This window comes from Anolis sagrei, chromosome 6 (genome assembly GCF_037176765.1).
Source record: "Anolis sagrei isolate rAnoSag1 chromosome 6, rAnoSag1.mat, whole genome shotgun sequence".
Taxonomy (NCBI): Eukaryota; Metazoa; Chordata; class Lepidosauria; order Squamata; family Dactyloidae; genus Anolis; species Anolis sagrei.
In genome coordinates, this window is record NC_090026.1 from 72,304,230 (window position 1) to 72,326,538 (window position 22,309).

At 39.2% G+C, this 22,309-nt stretch overlaps 1 protein-coding gene across 7 annotated transcripts in view; it reads left to right on the plus strand.

Moving 5' to 3' along the window:
• PDE1C (phosphodiesterase 1C) overlaps nt 1-22,309 on the plus strand; it is a 389,107-nt gene that overhangs the window by 211,692 nt on the left and 155,106 nt on the right. For 2 of the 7 annotated variants that reach the window (XM_060781646.2, XM_067470188.1), the window contains one exon: nt 17,501-17,527. The exons of the other annotated variants lie outside the window; for them this stretch is intronic. In XM_060781646.2, the coding sequence (XP_060637629.2) occupies nt 17,501-17,527 (27 nt within the window). The remainder of the gene's footprint in view (nt 1-17,500; nt 17,528-22,309) is intronic. 7 annotated transcript variants of the gene reach the window in all.

Genomic DNA, 22,309 nt, shown 5'->3' on the forward strand with positions numbered 1-22,309 from the left:
ATGACAGAAAGTACGGTCTTGACTACCCACATTATGATGCTTTTGAGGTTATCTAAACAGATAGAATTTTCTATTTTTGGTGTGTAACGCTTAATATATAAAGGCTAATTCATATTCCCAGTCAACTCTTGATTTTGCAGCCATTAAATCATTAAGTCACATGGCCAGAGTCATTTATGCCGCTCCTTAGTTTTTGAACTTGAAGTTTGCTTAATTGATGTTGAAATTAATTCACATAATTAACTAAGGAAATGAATCAGGAATCAAAAACTTGGTTCTGATTTTTCTCAACATTTATAAAAACAGAAGGAGTTTGTCCTTTATACACTTCTCACCTTTTAATGTAAAAGCACTGCTATTGATTTACACCAGACATCTGTGTTCAGTAGACATTTCTGCCCTATTTGGTGTTTTCAGTCTATAATAAGAGGAAATATTCCTTTTGTTCATTTCTTGATGGCTGAACATAATACTACCCAGCAATGTATTTTGATGGAATGTGTACTTAACAAACTTCATGTTTGTTTCTAAAGAGAATTCTCTCCTGACAACTGACAGATTTACAAAGCCATACAAATGACGGTTTCTAGATCATGCTGAGTACGTGTTCACAGTTCCTTGACTGCTGCTCATTACAGAAGGAAAAGCAGAAACTCACTTATTCTCTGAACAGGAGGAAGGCTGATGGTTCACACCTTTTATATCTGGGAGTCTGAAATCTTACTTCAAAGATACTTCTTAATCACATCTCAAAACAGCAGGCAGAAGATGTATTCTTAGTGCTTCAGCACCTTTCTGCATCCAACAGTTTAGGATTTTGTGAGATGCTGAATGAGATACAGTGTAGGCCTACAGGCAAACAGGGATTTTTAGTTTAATTATCAAGTACTTGGGAGGGGAAATGCTCTCACTTCTTATATCTGTGCAAAATTGCTTTAAATGGCTTTCACTTTAGCAAATGGCTGTCTACATGCACTCAGAGGAATAAAATGCAAATAGCAAAGGAAGAAAGATGTAGAAATTCTTTTGAGCTGAATATGCATTTCTGAGAATGTGGTGGAGATAAAAAAGAAATTTATTTGAGTCCGTCACTTGCAACAGTGTGTGAATCCAGGCACTTGAACACGCAATCTGCAGAGGAAAGGAGAAAGCGACATTTAACTTTGAAAATGCTACATATTTACTGCTGTATTCCTCTTTCTTATTGGTTTCTTAAGTCTTACTGCTTCAGTCACAATACAAAACAAGATTCCTTTATCTTATGGGGTAGGCAACTTCACGCTCCATCTAGCAAACCGACCAGTTAATTACCAGTTACCTAGATGTGACATCACAACATTTTTGGTTGCTACTTTGGCAAAAATTTAACTTTTATGAGATTGAGGGAAATGGAGCAAAAACATGTTTGGGGCCTGTTTTGCTGTGTGTTTGGAGAGATGTCAAAGTCCAGGTCTTGGGGTCCTGGAGGATGGCAGAAAAAGTGTTGTATTTTTCCACCCCTGATTTAATAGTTCCATGGCTGTATGTTGCTTCCAGCGTCCAGTTATTTTGCTCTTCACATTTGTTCTTGAGAACAATTTATGCCCTAGCACAGTGGTTCTCAACCTGGGGTCCCCAGATGTTTTTGGCCTTCAACTCCCAGAAATCCTAACAGCTGGTCAACTGGCTGGGATTTCTGGGAGTTGTAGGCAAAAAACATCTGGGGACCCTAGGTTGAGAACCACTGCCCTAGCAGCTTCCATTTGGTGGTTACACTTTACTCTCTTTCCACCTACCCACTGCCTACGCCTTTAGTTGAGGGTGGCGAATGACACATAAATGAGACAGTTTGGAAATCACATGACACGGAGGCAAGGTTAAGTATAGATTGTTAAAATGTCTTAAGTGCCAAATAGTATCTGTTACTGTGAATCTGACAGCATGGCTTTTTCCTTCTGGGTTCTTAATGGGATTTCACTGTTGGCAAGATGCTCATGGAAGCACCAGGAACAGGGAGAGCTGGAAACAGAATAGGATGAGCATGTCCAAACTTACTCAGTGTCACCACAGCCACCAAAGAATGGTTTTTACATATGTATTATCCACCCAATGAATAAAGTGATTTGAGAAATGTGAGCGATGCACCAATAAAAAGTAGCTGGGTCACAAAATTCATAGCACACTTTTGGTATCTTTCTGCCCTCATAAACTGTCTCTATTGATAGTATCCATTATGATGCCTGCCTCTTTTTATTTCCCCACGAACTGGTGAGCTGTGTAGTGCTGAGTAACTGGGTCTCGGCACCGTTGAATTTCCCATGAGCCTCAGGCTAGAGCAGTATTACCTTGTGCTGTTCAGAAGATGACTGTCTGCACACACACACACACACATAACAGTCAAACATATTTGTAAATGTAAAAACTTCAAAAGAAAGAAGCTTTGACTGATGGTAATCTTCATAATTCAGAACGTATTCTGTGCAAAATGAAAATTGTGCAAGAAACAGGCTTTTCTGTGTAGAATTTCTTTCCCTGCATCAAAAATGCTATTTTCTGGTCAAAACAACCTCTCATTAATTTTGTGCAGATCAGTTACCCAGTTACAACACTTTCTGCACAGAAAACAGATTTTTCAGTGCAGAAAATATAGAAATAATATTTGTTCGATGGAAAAAAAAGTTTTCTGTGCAAAAAATTGTGGAAATTGAGAACTCATTTCAAATGGCTGATTTGCATAGAAAACAGTACTTTGTGTACAGAAAAAGCAATGTCTGGCTAAGAAATACTGTTTACAATGGGGTAAAACCCATGCAAGTAATTCCCAAATTTTGAAACTGCATAGTTTCCAAATATTACTTTCTTTCTTTGAGAAAAAAATTAGGGAAGAATTCATTCTCTGGTGGTTTCTGCTTCTACCCAAAAATGTAAGGAACATTTTGATCTAGTGAAACTGCCATGGTCATCTAGTGTGAAATTTTTGGATTTTCAGTTTAGGGAGGGGCTTTTAGTTCATATTTACTTGAGTATAATGCACCATTGATTGTAATGCACATTTTTTGCATTGCAAAAAAGTTTGTCAAATGTAATGCATGACTTCCCTTTGCCTGTTGGCAAAGGGGAAGCCATGCCCCTCCATTAGGCTGAGGCTCGCAAACTTGCCATGCTTGGCTTGACAGTCAGGTAGTGGCTTCTCAACCAAGAACTTCAAAAATGACTGGGAGGTTTAGCAGGCCTTATGAATGGGATCAATTGAAAAGCCGTGCCTCTTAATCAAGCTGAGGCTGGCAACTTCACCATCTTTGGCCTGATGGAGGGATGTAGGTGGGTTTATGTGCATGGTTCAGGTCCAGACTATTTGGCTGACGACATCCCCTTGTACGAACCTGCCCAGGCCCTAAGATCTTCAGGAGAAGCCCTTCTCTTGGTCCCACCTCCATCTCCATCTCAGTGGTGGGAACAAGAGAGTGGGTCTTCTTGGTGGCTGCCCCTCAACTCTAGAACTCCCTGCCAAGGGAAGTTAGAATGGCCGCTTCCCTGCTGTCCTTACAACAATAGGCTAAGACCTTTTTATTCAAACAGGTATTTAAAGAAGAAGGTGTTAAAGATCATGTCAGAGGCTGCTGTGGTTTTATATGCTTTTATGGATTGAACCTGATTTTTTTAAAAATATTAATGATGTTTAATACTGTTTTAATATTTTATATTGGTGTGTTTTAAGTTGTATTGTAATGCTTTTAATTATGAGTTGCTTTGAGTCTCTGTATGGAGAGAAAAATTGAGATATAAATAAACCGAATAAATAAATAAATAAATTCTAATGCAGCATCAGATCCAATGTGCCCCTCACTTTTGGCTATGTAATTTAGCTGAAAAAGGTGAGCATTAGATTCAGGTAAATATGGCATCAGCCAGAATGTTCCAGTGCTCCCCAGACTACAAACTACAGAACTCCATAACAATTAAGTGGAGCTATAATTAGTAGGGTGGAAGGGCTCCAGGTCAGCCGCCCATGTCCTTTTATGTAGGAAAAGGTAGAGGGCTCTTTTAGCTTTATGGTGCATCTACATTGTAGAATACATGCAGTTTGACACCATTGTAACTACCATGGCCCAATGCTATGGAATCATTGGAGTTCTAATTTTACAATATTTCTAACCTTCTATGACAAAGAGTCCTGGTGCCTCACCAAACTACAAATTCCAGTATTCCATGGCATTGAGCCATGGTAAATAGAGTTGTGCCAAACTGTAGTATTTGTACAGTGTAAATGTATGCTTAATGTGGTTCAGCTTCAGCCAATATGAAAAAAATACCAGTTTGGTGCTGCATTATGGCTACACAGGCTTGCTATCAATTGCCTTGGAGGCGAGACAGTAACCCCGCAGCCCAGCCATGCTGAAACTGGTCTTAGTATGACTGGGAATGGGGCAGGGTTCCAACACCAATTTTCCCCTCCCAAGACAGAAAAAAGCACTTACTTTAATCTGCCGGTTCTCTACTTCCTGGTTTGCCCCATGTGACTGAGCAAAGTTGATTGTGCAGAGTGAGTCCCCCTCCTCTTCTCTAAAGCTTCTGGATCCAATAATGTAGAAAGGATACAGGAACTCAAGTAGAGCTCAAGCTAAATTCCATTTTCTGTCTTTGGGGGACTAAATTAGGGTGCTAGGTGGTAGGGGGACAGTATTGTCACCTGAGCATGGGGAGCAAATGATGGCTGTGGTGACACAATCCTGGGTCCTGCATAGCTTGTGTGGATGTTGCCCTGCCTCCGAGGCATAGGGATCCAGGATGGCTTTTCCAACTCCAACAACACAGGGGAAATTCGGGGTCCAGATTTTCCCCTGGGTTTTTTTAAACCTGTGGCTCAACCATACTAAGCAAGTAAACATTCATGAGTCAGAGTGCATTATGTAGAGCCAACCAGGTTGTTGTGACTCTACACTGCATTATATGGTTATGTAGACCCCCCCCCCCCCGCTTAGAGACAAGTTTGCTGTAATGACTGGACTGGAAGCAATACCCTGGACATAAGGCAGGGGGTGAAATTGTGATATAGCTAACATACAATTGCATTTTGGGTTCGAATGCCTCTGAAACAGTCTTACCAGTTTTACAGGTCCTTACACAAAGCTTATTCATCTTGCTGGTGGAATCGTAGCATAATTTAATCTGTTAATCTCAAAAAAAAAAAAATCCAGCATTGTCAAGGTTTAACATGAAAGGCAGCATTAAAAGGCATCAACTAAACCAAATACAGCCCCAATATTTGATAAAAGCAGGTAGAAGCAGAGGGCATTACTCGAGCATGCCTGAGATAGCCTTTTGGAAAGTAAACATCATGTAAGAAGTAGTATGCAAGCATTCCTCTTATTTTTGGTCAGTTACATAAATTTCTTTCTCTTCTGGTAAGTCTGTAGTAATGTAGTTCCTGCATCGGTTTTATAGAGACCTTCCAACAACCATCCACTTCATTTTTGATAATACAATATTTAACCAAGCATTGACTATCCCCCCCCCCCCTCCACCCCAGTAAAGAAGGAAACGAAAAAACCTTAATCTTCCTTTCAGCCTGTGGGATTAGAATGCTAAATTGCTTGATTCATAATGACTTTTACTCCATTTCTAGTACAGTCTCCAATACAGTTGAAAAGGAAATTGAAAATTGAATGCATTCTGTTCCCCATGATGTATTTTACTTCTTTTTCAGAGTGTATGATCTCCCTTTTCTTGCAAAGGAAAAAAAACCCTTAAAGAACAAGAATCTTGTACACTATAGATACCTGTAGCTCCGCAAGGACTGCCAGCAAAATTCCTCAATAAAGTTTCCTCTGATTGACCAACTGATGAAGGAATGGCTATAGCCATTTAAGTTGTCCCTTGCACATGATTATTTAGAATCTTAAATGGGCTTTGCAATGACCTTTCCTCCTTAAAGGAAAGCATATCATAAATATTAGCACTCTGTGCACCCCTTTTCAATTGTCTGTCTTGAAAGGAGGGGACAAGGCCAACTGTGTGAAGTCAACTTCTTCCTGAGAAGTTGACTACACACAGTTGGCCTTGTCCCCTAAGTATTTTAGCTGGCATCAGTGATTGAAGAATTTCAACATCTCCCAAAAAGCATATCTTTTTAAAGTAATCTGTAAGCTAGTCCATGTTTGAGTGTTGTTGTAGTTGTTGTTTTTGTTGCTTTTTTTAAAAAAAATAATACAAATGTGCTAATTTTTCCTGGAGGTATGACAGTCACTACTGGTTTTTCTGTTGCTGCTCTCCAACTCCCCGAATCTCTCTGGGGAATTTTTATCATTAAATAGCATCCTTGTGTGAGTGGTTACAATTACGATAATTTTAATCAGCCCCCAAAGCATACATTTCTGATTTTGATGAATGGACCAAATTATATTTTGATTATGAATTAAATTATGAGTTGTGCTTGCTGTTGTGATTTCTTTGGGACAAGCAAAGAAATGAAAATTTTGGAAGGCAGTCAATTCATCAGAAGGCTTTCTAGCATGAGTTTTTGTTGTTTGAAGGACACAAAAATTGGAACCACTATAAACAGGAGGGCACATTTCCCCCACATATGACAAGAGTCTCCAAGTCCAAAGTCTGGGCCAGATATTCTTACAATATTTTTTCTATGTGCTCTTCAAGTGAACAGTATGTTTTCGTTTTAAATACTATCACAACAGTCATGAAATCATCAAATCATGATGTTGGGAGGGGCCTCATTTTGTCAAGTTCAACCCCCTGCTCAGTGTAAGATCTCTAGCTAAAGCACCCGTAGCAGACTAGCTTCTTTTTGAAGATGTTCAGAGAAGGGGACCCCATCAGTTCTCTAGACCAGCAGTTCTCAAACAGTGCTCTGCAGAGCCCTTAGGGCTATCCAAAGCATTCAGGGACTCCGCTGGGCACCTGTGCCACCCAGCTTCTGGAGCCTCGCTGCCACCCGCACAGCCTACAGGGCCTCCCTTCCACCGGTGCGGCCTACTTACTTGTTAAGTAAGTAAGTAAGTAAGTAAGTAAGTAAGTAAAGTATTTAATTAGTACTGTTATTTTTTAAATGATTTATACAACACCTCTCCATTCAAACATTTGTCAGGGCAGGTTACAAAAAATATGCATATTTCCCATTAAGAGTAAGTAAGTAAGTAAACTTTATTACGGTCTATGACCAGATCATAACAGGGGGGACCCAGTCCTGTACATCCACATCAAACCCAAGGGGTTATACACTTCAAACTTCAATTTTTTTAAAAATCGAAGCTAAAAACCAATATAAGTAGTTATTAAAACCTAACTCAACCCACGAGCTTATCCAAACGCAGTCTAAAGAGAGGTAGTTGGGATAGCAACGGGGAGGGGGGAATATCCAACACTATAAATATCAGTCTATATCTGATTTCCCATCTATATTCCAGAGGTGAAGCTTAGGTCTTTTAACCCTCAATCATCATCCTCTGAATTTTAATCATATTCCATTAAGAGTAGAAAATAAATATTAGCTGCTGTGTGAACGGAACATGCTTAATTTTTACCACACACAATGGGTAAAATGTTTCCTATCACCATGAGATTTAAAATTTGACATCCATTATTTTGAACAAAAGATTTGAGTGTTAAATAGGACCCTTCTGCCTTGCCTCAATGCTTTTACCAGCATTGATTTAAGCTCACATAAATGACATGATTACCTAATAAACTGCTTGCTGGACTAAGGGGAAGTCTGTTGTTGCATCATGTTCTACCATTGCGTACATTTAAGCTGCCTGGCACATGGCTGCTTTTTCTGATGTATCAACATATTATCAAGTTCATCCAAAGCTTCTTCATATTGTTGTTTGAATTACTGACCATTATTTTCACGCTGTGCGCAGTTATATCAATATTTTAAGGAAAAAGGCTTGCATAAGGAAAGCCTATTATTTATGTATTTTTCACCATCGGTGTTATTATATTGATAAGAATTATTGTCTGTCTATCTATCTATCTACCTATCTGCTGAAATTCAGAAGATGGGATTAGAGTGAATTATGACAGTTTGGAAAATAGTATTTATGACTCTGAATTTGAGTCTTTGGTCATAACTGGTGCCACTCTTCTTGTCACCATTCTTTCACATACCCTAAATATATTCTGGTGCAGGAGGAATCACTAAGCTAGTGTGGAGTATACAGAAGACAATCAGCAAGATCTCAGTCATAAAGCCTAGGGAGTCCTCCAAATGTTGGATCACATCTCCCCACATTCTTCACCATTGGTTACACTACTGAGAGTTGCAGCCTAACAACATCTGAAAGGCAGTGTGATTCCTACCCCTGATCTAACTGATAGATGCATAACTAGTAAAAGCATGAAGTGTACATTTAGGCAGCCTGGAAAATGTAATTACTGAATGAATTAGTTCAAAACACAGCAGCCATATTGGTCACAGGAACATCCAGGAGTAAGCATATTTCACCTATTCTAAAGTCATTCCACTGGTTGCCAATTAGTTTCTGGGCAAAGTACAAAGTTTTGGTTTTGACCTTTAAAGCTCTACATGGTTTGGGTCCAAGTTATCTACTTAATTCCCTTATCCCGTACAATTGGCCCCACACGCTTAGGTCCTTTGGAGGGCATCTACTCCAGCCAGCCAGAGCCCGACTGGCCACTATCACCCAGATGACCTTTTCATCAGCTGTGCCAAGGCTGCAGAATAACCTGCCATAAGGGAGTCAAGAGCTAGATTAGCTCTTGGAATTTAAGACACAATTGAAAACCCATATCTTCCAACAGACCTATCCGGACAATTTTAAGTTTGTGAATTTTAATCTGGATTTCATCAGTGGATTTTAACTTGTATTTTAACTCTGTGTATCTCATTGTATGTCTTTTAATAGTATTTTATCTCTCTTTTTAATGATGTTGTATATAAATAAAAATAAAAATTTATTTATATACCGCTCCATCTGCCTGAGGGGACTCAGAGCGGTTTCCAAGTAACGATACATACAGAGTAAACAACATGAAGATAAGATTAACAAAACAATATAAGCATAAAAATTGTCGCCATAACACATATATATTAAAAGTAATCCTGCATGTTCAAGGCAATTTAAGAGGCTGGGCCGAGATTAGTGAAAGCTCAAAAATTCTAGGGAGCCCAGGAATTAAGTGCAGTTCTATAGCAGGCAACAACAATAATAGGTATGGGTCTGTGGCTGTTCATTTCCAGGGCCTATTAGAGGAAGTGACCTGGGTAATTGGTAGGAAAAATAAGGCTATATTCAACAATGTCTAGGCCTGAGTTAAAACTAGTCGTTCTCAAAGGCTTGTTAAAACCACCAGGTCTTCAAGCTCTTACGAAAGGAGGGGAGTGATGGGGCCTGTAGGTGATGTAACTGATCAAGCCATAGGTGATGATGATGATGAAGAAGCTTTCACCATAATAAAAAATACGTTAGGCTGAAATCTGGGGCATCCTTAAATATAAGAAATGAGCTGCATTGATTTTATTTTCCTATATATGCATGCTTCTTGCGTAAACTTGCAAACGTTAAAATCTTGTGCTCATTTGCTGGAGAATAAACTGATCTACTTTGTGTTAAGTCTGCAGTGGACCAGACTTTGGGTAATTGGAGAAACAATTAAATACATGAATAAATTAATAATAAAATCTGGAAGATAGGATCTCTAATTAGCAGAAACATCGCCGCCACCATCACGACAAAAAAGCTTGCTTAGATAAAGGAACTCTGCAACTTTACGTGCTGTGTATATGTGTGTTTTAGGTTTGTTAAAGATTATTCTGAGTGTTTCAGCCTGTACTGCAGACTAAGACAAGGTTCTGGCACAAACATGAGATTTAAAATTCTGCGTCATGCCAGCTGTCTAGTAGCAGACTGGAGGATGGCGGTAGTAATGGGAGGGGGTTTGCAACAGTAACAGGTTTACTAGAGCTTAGAGTAAGATACAGATGAAAGCAGCTATGTCTTGGCCTGATACAACTCCAGTTCCTGGTTCTTTTCTCAGTATTTAATCTGAGTTGCAGCTGGTGACTTTCCATACACCTCTCCTGCCTCCTGCTGTCAACATCCCAAACAAATCAAAACTGAGCAACTGTCCATTGAATTCTTGAGAGTTTTCATGTGCTAATTAATGCCACCGAGATGTTGTGGCTCACTCACTTCTTTCAAGTGCTGCGGGAACCCCCCTCCCCAAAAAACCCCTGTTTTTTAAACTAAAGCAGGATGAAAGCAAAAGATTCTTGCCTTTGAGCCGTTAATGTGGACAATCGCCCTTCATTTTGCTAAGATTCTTTTTTGTCTCTGTTCCAAATGAATGTGTCTTAAGTGGCAAAATGTATTATATTATTTGCTTTTGAATGTTTTGTTTTCTAGCAAACAGGTAGGGAGGACACACTTAAGCAGCATGTCGAAAACACTGATGCATTCCTGGGGCTAAAAATCAATAAATAGGCTCGTTTTTTTGTCTTAGTGGTCGGTTTTCTGCCTTGCCATGTAATGTTCAACACATTTGTCAGGATCTGAGACACAATCTTGGGGGGAAATAATTTTCACCTCTGTATTTGTTACTTAAGGAGCATTGTAATCTGCTTGCAGGAACAGGAATGAAAGCCAGCATGTGGTTTGGGTATCTCCCCCCCCCCCCCCATTCTGTACTTTGAGGATGGTACCAAATGTTCTGTCGCTGAAATCTAACAGAAAACTGCTTAGAAGCATTTGATCTGATTTTTGATCAAATGTTAAATATTTTTTCACACAGCAACTAGTTACTTAGAATGGAAATTTGATTAATTATGTTTGCCTGCTAACCCCCCCCCCCAAAAAAAAATAACCAGACCACACACCAATATTTGAATTTGAAATATGGGCAACTTTTATTAATTGTTACCTGTTTAACTTTGACTGGATCTCAATTTTATGGATCTTGAACTTGGTGGCAAAGCCGAGGTAGTGTCGCTGTCCGGCCTACCTCTGGGCTAGTTAGGGTGAAACACCCGGGTCCCCTGGACACCCAATCCATGTAACCTCTGAAGGAAATGTGTTGGAGAAGTCCCTCTCAGAGTATCCGAGACCATAATCTCTCTATTTTTAGGCCATTATAATTCCCTTCACCATCAAACTGAACCTTAGGCGAGTGTTTTAGTTAATGGCCTTCACCCCTGAAGGGTGTGTCTTGGGCGTACACCAAATTATTAGCTTTTCTGAATTATTTATCGCCACAGATTGAGGACAGATGTCTATTTTGCCCCATCCCCTACCAAGTCCTCACCACAGCTCTAAAAACCATCCTCTAATCACCAAACGTGTTGGTAAAATCAGAAAGATGGATACCATCTGTCTCAAAAATTGGGTCTTGTAACGGGTCAAAACACTGTGTAGCCAGCGAACCCCCTTTATCTTGGGTGCGCACAAAACACCTGGCTCCCATCTTGATTTAGCCAGCTTTCAGACATCACTACCAACAGAATGGAAATTTGATTAATTATGTTTATGTTTGTCTCTTCTTCTTCCCTCCTTGCTCTCTTTACCTTCTTCTTCTTCTTCTTCTTCTTCTTCCTCCTCCTCCTCCTCCTCCTCCTCCTCCTCCTCCTCCTCCGCCTCCCTTCCCGCTAACAGGCCTGACCCGGGCGCCACAGCTGCTGCTGCTCCAGGAGCAGCGGAGGAGGCACCTCGTCACCACCTGGCCCTTTTGCCACTGCTTGGGTCCTGTGACATCTCCGCTGCCTCCTCAATCACTTCAGAAATGGACAGTCCCAGCAGAGGATGCACCGCTTCTGGAGTGATTGAGGAGGCAGTGGAGGCGTCACGGGGCCCAAGCGGCAGCAAGAGGCACATGCGGCAAGGAGGTGCCTCCTCCGCTGCTTCTGGGGTGGCAGAGGTTATAGAGGGCCTTAGAATGTCCACTTTGCATCTCTAAATAAAAAAAGGAAATAAATGTGAAATAGCAATAAAAATTCTGTAAATCTCTACCTATTTCTGTAGCATGACTGATTTCAAGCAAATAAAAACTAGCTAAAAATCCCTGAAACCTCTCAAAGCCATTACAATACATTAATGACACAAAAATACAACTAAATTATACCCAACTTTTCCTAGCAACATGATTCAGTCTATGATTTATTAATAATACAGTATGTTTTAGTTCATGCGCCTTTAGTTCTACTATTAATAGAAAATACATGGGGTATTGATTTTATATAGTAAGATGACAGGCAGAAAGGATTTCAGTGTATTCCAGTTACTCCATCATTATGCAGGAGATTTTAAACTTTTTGACATAAAAGGAGATAAAAATAAGTCTAAACAGTTATGATAACTAAAGTCCAGAACTCCTCCTGATCCAAAGGCTAGGGCGAATCTCTTTCATTGGCAAAGATCATAGATGTTTCAAGTAGATTTTTGCATGAAAACTGGTTAACTGCTTGATCTATCTTTTATTGTGTTATTAGTTGTTTAATTAGTTCTTATAATTTGCTATAGTCACCTTTGCTCTCGTGCTGATTGAAAAATGGGAATATGGTTTACAGCCAATTAAAACAAAGTAGAGCTAAAATTCTGTTATATAAGAGTTGAAAATAAACAAATAAATGATTGTGTTAAAATTTAAAGCTAAGAAGAAAAGGTTAATTTAAAACACATTTAAAATATAACTTTAAAAAAAAGAAATAAAAAGAGCACACCCCAATGCAAGTTCCTTCTGCAACAAGAGTAAAGAATCAAAGATCTCTTAAATAAAATGGTATTTGCCTGCTGTTTGAACGAGAGCTCCGGTGGGGGGGGGGGGGGAGATTGTTACCAAATTTCCTGTTGCATGGAAGTCTGGAAACAGCTACTAAGAAGATGTTGTCCTATGTCATTGTGTAACATACCAGATGGCGGTTCCACACAGGACTTTAAGCTGAGCGCAATCACGTTTCTTAAACATGATTGTGCTCGGTATAAAGCCCACACACCTCCCCCCAACATCCATACTTTCCTGGTGGGGGGGGGGGTGTTTAGATGCCATGCTGGACATTCTGGCGGGGCACCTGGACACAAAACAACCTCTCCCAGAAAAGCCTTAAAAAACAAAATAACTTACCTGGCCACCATTTTCTGCTGCCAGCCTTGGCATGTGGAAATGATGCACTAGGAGAAGAGGGGGCAGGATTGATTTTCCTCCTCCCCCTTCTCTTGGCACATCATTTCTATGTGTGAGGAGGGGGGCAGCAGCAAAGTAATGGTGTCCGGGTAAGTTATTTTCTTTTTAAAGACCTCTTAAGTGGTTTTGGGAGGGTGTGGGGCTTGTCTTGGGTTTCTTGGGCTCCAGGAGCCCAAGAAACCTGAAACAGATGTGTGGGTGGGCACCAGAAGTCACCTGGCATAATCCCTGATCCCCAGCCACACAGTGCCCACAGCTAGAAAGACCTGGGTCTTCTGAAAGACCCGGATCTTTCCAGGAGTCAAATTACTTTGGCACTAAGCAGGGTTTTTCTGCTTTATGCTGAAGGAATTGGCTTTTACCTGAGGTTTCATTTGGATGCCCCAGGGGAAAACGCAGGAGGGCACGCATTGTAGGCATTTCTGAATGCACTCTGAGATGGCAGAGAGACACAAGCCTCACTCCCACCTGAAGATTGCAACACTATAACAGGTCCATATAGAAATATATTATCTTTGATAGGGTTTAATATTTTAACCTAGACTTTGTTTTTAGTTCTGTGTTTAGTGCTGTTAGTACTTCTGAGCACATTTTTGGTAAAACAGCTGGTTGATATGTAGCAAACAATCCAACTACTTATTCTGTTCAAGCCATTTTGATTTCGCTGATCTGACCTCTATAGCTTTCTTAGCCAGACTCAATGAATGTACCTAGAAGAGGAATGACATTGTCCCAGTTTGACAGGGACAGCCTTGATTAATTCTCCCACCTTTTCAGCTCCTTTTAAAATGCCTAAGTTTCTTCCCGTTCTCCCATTTCCCCCCCTTTGTCTTCATCTAATTTCAGTTGATGCAAACTGATTTTATAATGCAGAGGTAATTTGCAGTTGATTAATTGAGCAAAAGGGAGCAGAAAAGAGGGGTTGGAGTCTTGCCCTTCCTAACCTTACTACATACATTTCAGGATTTCTTAACTTAGTAGTTTTATGTGTTATTCCTCTGCAATAACTTATATCTCTTTGTCACACCCTTTTGATCTGATGGGGTTCAGTCACAGATGTTCTGGTTTTCACATATGAAATGTTGAAGAGTATATAACTGGGTTTTCACCAATGCCTAGGAATACCGCTATGGGAAAAGATCTTGCTTTGATATTAGTTACAAATGCAATATAGGAAATGTTATGTGCATGAGATTGTAGTTTGTAATCTTATGAATCACAATGCTTCAAAAGGTGGTATTAACGGAGGGAGTTATCTTTTAGGATGACAGGCACAAAGTGGAGTTTGCTTGGTTGGGAAATTTTAAAAAAGGTATTCTCACTTGCAAATGCACTCAATTTACTTAAGAAAGTGCAGATACAATAAATAGAGAGATGTGCAGTGTCAATTACTGAGGTGTTATCTACAGGCAAATTTAACATAAAGTAATTCAGATTATTTTTAAAACCTGAGTAGGAGTAAAGAAGCATTTCGTTTGACGAAGATATGAAGTCATGTGATCAACTGGGGATGCGCAGAGATTGTGCTTTTGTAGAAACGTCTTCTATTATCCCATATCATTTTAATGAAGGAAAACACCCACGGTGAGGCGTTTTCTGGAATTTCTCCACTTCCAAGGGTTAGTTTGCACAGCCAGTTGAAGTGGTCATTATATTCTCAAGAACCAGTGCAAACTCCATGAAGTTTTCCTGGAGGACTCACTGATGAATCATAACCTTAATATTAACACACTTTATATTTAACAGTGTTTCTCTTTTCTAAGATAGATCTGCTCTAATTGCGATAATTAATAATAAGCCCCCAGGTATCCTGTAGTGTTGGCTCACTGGATCAAACTGACACAAAGAGTTGCTTCTTAAAGTTATGTGTATATTTTCAACATGAATTGTTGAGCATGTAAAGCTGTAAGACCATTGGTCTATCTAGTACCACTACAAATGTTCTTGGGTCTCAGATATAGGCATTTCCCAGTCCAGATTTGTGTGGATATTTCAGAAACATACCCTCCAACATTTCACAAATCAAAGCCGGGAAATGTGTAACTAAGAAACATCCGATGATATTAAGATGGCAAAAGTTAGTAAGGAGGAAGAATACACTGCCCAAGAGAGACTACAGAATTTTGTATTTGCTTTACCTTACCGGGAACTACATTATTCTGCCTATTTCTTGCCTCTTTTAAGTTTATTAAGTGCAAACTACTGCCATCCCATGGCATTCACACAATTACAGATTTCTGGAAATTTACTAGGATGATCACTTTCAGTATTGCTCATATTCTGGTCATGTGACAGCAAGACCTCACCACTTCATATAAATTATTTTTTTTAAGTCACTGTTTGTGTAGTTTACTTTTAAAAACCCCTTTATTCTGTATTTTTTATTTCCCCAAACATTACCTTTTGTTGTGTTTCCCCCTCCCCCCCCCCCCTTTTGCAGCTTTCCATTCCCACCCTACAGGCCCATAGCCAGGATTTCGATTCGGGGGAGGGGGGGCTGAGTTTTTTCAGGGGGGTTTCAGGGGGGCTGAGTTTCGGGGGGGGGGGGGGCTGAGTCTGAGTGGAAGAGGGTCTACCCTAGCAAACCTTTTGTATCATTACCCCAATACCCCCATGCATATGGGATATATTGAGTATGGTGATCAGATCATGATATGAATAAACATAACAGTTTAAATAATGCACCAGTAAGGCCTTTTGGCGAACCACCATGAGAATTTCGGGGGGGGGGGTGAAGCCACTCAAGACCCCCCCCCCCCCCGGCTACATGCCTGCCCTCCTTGTTTCAGTGGATCACACATTTGGAGAGTAGTGCTGAAGTTGTAGCTATTCGTTTGGTGTCTAAAGGACTGAAACATGGAAAGTGTAAGTAAGTCTAAAGGACTGCAACCAGGAAAGTGTAAGTGAAGGGCGGAGCATGCTGCAGGCATCCGGGACACCCGGGATATGGAAAAGAGATAGAGCAGCCCTGTGCCCAGAAAAATACGCCTCTTTCACCCATCTGGCCCGCCCATGAGTTAGGCAAAATGTGTGTGGCTACCTCTTGGGCATTTCTGCTCTGGATTAAGCAACCCATGTCGACGAGGCCTCAGTCATTACTACTGTAGAAGCCGACATAGGAACATCTTGTTCGTACATTATTTTCCACTGTAACATGCAAATGACGGTTTTATATACCAACTGATTTATATTGCTTCTTTATAGTGACTGGAATGGATATACACAGTTTAGAAATAACATTTTATGAGGTGTCATCAACCAGCTTATGTTCTGCTGAAAGTAAGGAAACTTGAATTACAGTCAACCCTCCATATTTGCGAGTTTGAATTTTATGCATTTTATCATTCATTGATTTGTTTAATGTGGTCTTTCTGGGAATCTTTAAATCTTCCAGTGTACCTCTATGATTGACTTTGCTGCAAGATGATTACAGAGTCACATTGGGGGACCTAGAGCTTTCTAGAAAGGTGTTAGGTTAAAAATATTGTGTTTTTATTCATATTTTTCTATTTTAACAAAGGCCCTGTACTCCAATTACAGTTAATGTGGAGGAGTATTATACTTTAGCTGGCTTGGGAGCCTTTTTAGAGATATTCACAATTGTTATGTCTGCTCCCTCACTCCAACTGTAATAACAGATACATTTTTCTTTTCTGGATGAAATAAAATCTTTTCAGAAAATGCTACTGAGCAACTTCAGGAAAGTCAGAAAACAACTGCAATTTTTGTATCACAAACCAAATTAAGCACAATATAAGAGAGAAAGTACTAAAGTCCCAGATGTATCGACAAAAACATTGCAAGCCATAATACTATTTTTTAGGTAATAAAATGTCCTTTCCAAGTTTAATATTGATTTTAGAAATCTATATATCTCCGGCTTATGGAAATTCTAGATATTAATTAGATTTTATGTTTCTTTAAATTATTTAAAAGTAACTATGCTATTTTGACAGTTTAAGGAGAGCTGAGATAAAATAGGGAGTTCCTTACTCCTCCGCAATTCAGAGGTGCAGTGGTTTGGTGAGCAGGAGAACCCCTAGATCATCCATGAACTGAATGAAACTATTTTTGAGAACACTTGTCTTTACATGAAGAGGTACAAAGTAGGATGGAACACATTCTTTTCTCCCAATTATAGACATCACATTTGAGACATCCCAAGAAAACCAGTCTATGCTGGAGCTGATGGCAAGAAGTTTATCAGCTATATAATTTTGTAATTTGTGAGCTTATTATTTCTTGAGTTCAATACGAACAACTTGGTTTTTTTCCCTTGTCATATTTAACATTGATTCACTCTTGAATTTCACCAACATTTCAGGAGTACCCTACTTAGTTCTCTTTTCTTTACTGTGTTCTTTTCCTGCAGGAGAAAATACAAGAAAACATCACAGAGGTAAGAATCACAGAAGAACTTGAAAGGAATCTTTGGACAGACTTCAAAATATGGTTATTAAATTATTCATTGTTATTTATAATTTTGATTTTTGGAATGCTGTGAGCCCAGTATAAGGACTAGGTAAATAAAACCCATTCCACCAAAGACTTTCCCATTGACTTATATGGCCTGGTTTTGCAACTCACCCATAAATGGTTTTCTAAGATATGCATTGGCAGGTGTGGTTTGGCCCATCGATTACATGCCACTTGGTTCTTCACTATGTAAATTGATACATGTCAAAGAGAAACTTTCCTGGATTTTTAAACTAATCTTTTACACTGCAATTATGTATGCATGTGTGTATGTGCACCCAAAACTCAATCCGTCTGAGTTTATCAGGATAGATTTCTTGAGCTGTATGGATCTTAATAAATGTACTTCTCCTTTTTTTGGATTAATCTGCCTGTTTCTATTGTGCTTTGTAACAGAAATAAAAATGGCATCATACTCTTGCAAATAAAAATTGAAAGGGCCAGAAATCCTGCCATGTTGTTCTGATAACTATTGAAGGGTATACAGCTTAATTGTATTCCTTATTCGTGTTCCTATAAATTAGAATTAATTTGTGACTTTAGCCAATCTTTTACCATCCTGTACATTATATGAAAATGAGTAATACTGGATATTTTTGGACTACATAATACATATGTTATTTTTCATGTGTATCTGTTGCTGGTAGTTATCTCTATTGTGGGCAGCTCTGATAAAAGTCTTTTAATATTTTTATTTCTATTGTGTCAGTTCTGAAACATTTGATGTTACTTCCATTTATTTTTTTACAGTATGATTTTGAAGTGCAACTCTGTGCTATCATTCAAAGATTGGTGGGGAAATTCATTAAAACTAGATTACATTTTACACAGGGTCCTTGTAAATCCCACATGATTATGTATGTAACCATTTAGAGTTTGGATCAAACGTTGATTAGACTTATAACAGGTTTTTCCATCAAGGAAGGTGTTATCAAAATCCTCCTTAATAAAGTTCAGAACATTTCAGCATATGTTGCCAAGGACTCTCGGTTCTTCTTCGCTCCCTTGGAAGTTCTAAGTATTGAGTACATGGCAAAGACCAAACCATAAAGAGACTATTGAGGATGTTCTTCTGTGTGGCTTGGGCACCACTCTGCTGAGTGGCATACATATTTATTTGCAGTAGTGAGATAATTTCATCTTTTTGGTATTTCCTGGGAATAAGTCTTCTGTGTATTCACAGACAGTATTCATCACAGAATTCAAAGAAAATATCCATATTAATCTAACTCAATATGCAAAGGGACATTATGGTACCTTTGTAGCTAACTGAGAAAGAAAAACATTTGTAGGACAATCTTTTGTCATATGAGTCCTTTAAAGCTTACATTACAAACTAGTTTTTTTCCTCATTTCGTCTCAAAGATGCTACATAATTACTTTCCACAGTATTCATTGTAGTTTGACTTAACATGTAGTTATCATACTCCCAGGATACGGAAATAGTGTAATCATATATAATGCAAGAATATAAGGGAAAGGTGAAAGAATATAAGGGAAAGTAATTATTTTCTATTTAAATAGTTTATATAGTGACCCTTCTCTCGCATTCTGCATACTTATTTAACACCATTAAGTTTTTGATGAATGTTGTATGGTAAGTACCATACATAAAAAGTAACTTTCCTCAATTTTTTCCTTTGGAGATCACCCGATTTAATGAATTTAACAAGAGTTGTCATGATGGAAGGGTTAAAGGGATGAAAGATTACTTTGTCTTTTCTTTAGGGTGGTTTTATTCTCTAAATCAGGCATATCAAACTCACTTTTACAGAGAATCACATTAGCCGTATGATTGCCATCAAAAGTCAATTGAATCCATGCATGAAGAATCCATGGATACAGAAGGCCAACTATAACTTTTGTACATAGTGGTCAGTGCTCTTTATTTTTTGGTCCCAAGGTGCTATTGAACGACAGCTCCCATCACTTGATTATGCGGAGTGGTGATAGTGGGAATTGCAACCCCACAGTACTTGTGGCTCTGAGTACATGTTAAAGTCAGTAATCATATCCTCAAGCCTTGTATCTCAATTCCCCACTGTCCTGACTAAACAGAACAAACTACAGTCTTCCACATGCTACCAAATCACAACTTCCATCAATTCTACTAATGATGTCTAATAGGGGTGTGTAAAACTTTATAACTCATTAGTGGGGATCAAATTTGTTAGATTTGTATGTTCAAAGCTATATTTAGAAACATGAGGGTTAGCCACGCAAAAAACTTACGATTCAAAACATTGACCTATGACTTTCAGATGAGTTATGTAAATCTCGTAAATGGTTCCAGGTCACTGTTGCGAGCACCGCTTCTCCCCCAAGAGAGCTGGGGTTGGTTCCCTCAAAGGGTCCAGAGGAGGGTGGTGAGACCAGAGTGGACAGAGGAGCCCTGCTTTTTTCTCCAAAGAGGGTAGCAAGGAGAGGGGGAGGAAGGGATGCCTGGCCAGGCAAAAAAGAAGCCTCTTCAGCACATGACTGACCCAGAGAGAGGGGCAGACACCACACTCACATTGAGGCAATGCAGGAAGTGAGCAGAATTCTGGGAAATGTAATTTAAGGCAAAGCTTTGGAATTCTCTGGCACTGCTGACCTGGAGGCAATGCAGTACCTGCATTTTAAAAGTAACTTCTCCAAATTGGAGCGGGAAAACTCAAGTGCTTTAAGATAGGAAGTGAGCAGAATTCTGGGAAATGTAGTTTAGGGTGGGGCCTTTTGAATTGTCTGCTACAGGTGTCCTTGCCTTTCTCAAGCGACTTTTCCTAGAATTCTGCTTACTGCCTTGTACCTCCTCCTTCTCTTCCCTGAAAGTTTTGGTGGGGAAAACCCATGTTAATTTTCTAAAGAGATTTTGAAATAAAAAGGTATTGTTGGGAGTTGAATCAACCCTGTAAGGTAGGCAAAGTTGAAAAGCAGTAACTTCAAAATTTACCGAGTAGGTCTCCTGTTGTTGTTGTTGTTGTTGTTGTCATCATCGTCTTTGTTATTATTATGTATGGGCATCTGTTGGGGATGCTTTGACTGTGCTTTTTCAGCCTGCAGAAGGGGGTTGGACTGGATGGCCTCTGGGGTCTTCCAGTGAAATAGTACTGTAAAGTTTATGTTGGTTAAAATTCCCTAAAAATCAGTGGATGTGCAAATCTTTTTGAAACTTGGGTAGAATGATGCCCTGGTTATGTTGTATCATTGGAAATAGAAATTCAAGGAGATAGCTCTTTGTCATGATCTCTATCTCAAGCCATCCAACTATCAGGCCTCCTGACACAGAGCACACGGCCATGGACCAAAAGGAAGGACAGGACATATGAATCAGCCTAGTTTTTAAAAAATGTTGTTCATAAAAACTTTTTTAAATTCCCCAAAAACTGTGAATGACTGAAACTTTTTGAAACTTGGGAGAAAGGAGCCCCAGAAGCTCCCTGCAGAATTACATAACAGAAAAAGTAAAAAACAAACACAAAACACAAACGATATAGACCCCTACGGGTAAACTGGCTGGGATTTCTGGGAGTTGTGAGCCAAAACACCTGGGGACCCATAGGTTGAGAACCACTGCTCTAGATGATAATCCTAGAGATAGGTCTTTTTTTTGGCGCTAATAGTAGAGCAAAAAAATTACAGAATCAAAATTATTTCCTTCTTAGAATTTTTACAGCTTTACAGGTTTGAATATAATAGATTTAGCACAGGGTATTGTACTTAAAAGCTGAATTAAAATGCAACAGTGAGGGTGATATAGCAACCTTATGTTCAATAATTATGAAACTATACATAAGATCAAGGGTCAACAAACTTTTTAAACAGGGCCAGCCCACAGTCCCTCAAACTGTTGGAGGGCCGGATTATAATTTGAAAAAAAACATGAATTCCTATGCACACTGCACATATTGTATTTGTAGTGCAAAAAACACTTTAAAACAATACAATAATTAAAATGAAGAACAATTTTAACAAATATAAACTTATTAGTATTTCAATGGGAAGTGTGGACCTGCTTTTGGCTGATGAGATAGGATTGTTGTTGTTGTTGCTGCTGCTGTTTTGTGCTTTCAAGTCCTTTCAGACTTAGGTTGACGCTGAGTGAGGGCTGAATAAATGACCTCGGAGGGCCATATCCAACCCCCAGGCCTTAGTTTGTGTACCCCTGAATAAGACCTTCTACCTGAATTTGTTTGGATCTTTAGAGAACACATAACAATACTGTGGTTGCATTTGATGTGGCAATTAATAATTTATAGTTTAGGCCAGGGCAATTGAAGGCTGGAATAGATGAACCATTAAGTTCCCTTTATGCCCTCATGTGTGCAATTAAATAAGAAATATATGGTCATCACGTGGTAATATTTTTGAAGCCTGCTGAAAATTTCACTTATAAGGTGGGAATTTCACATCTCTAAGCAAACCGCAGTTTCATTGATCTAAGGATTGGAAGTGCATTTAATCAGCAAGCATCGCAAGACCAGAAATCACAGGGAATTTAATCAGGTTTGCTCATTTTTTTCACATCCACACAGTCTTGAATGATAGAAGAGTAGTTAACTGTTTGGACTATTTATTTTATGGACTAGGGAACTCACTGGAGGAAGGGAGAAGAAATGATCTAGAAATCTCTAGTTTCAATCTGTTGAGCATCATTCTGTTCTGGAAAATCTGAATGTTTACAAAGAAAGTTTCATTCTTTAGAGCTCTCTGCTTAAATTAACAT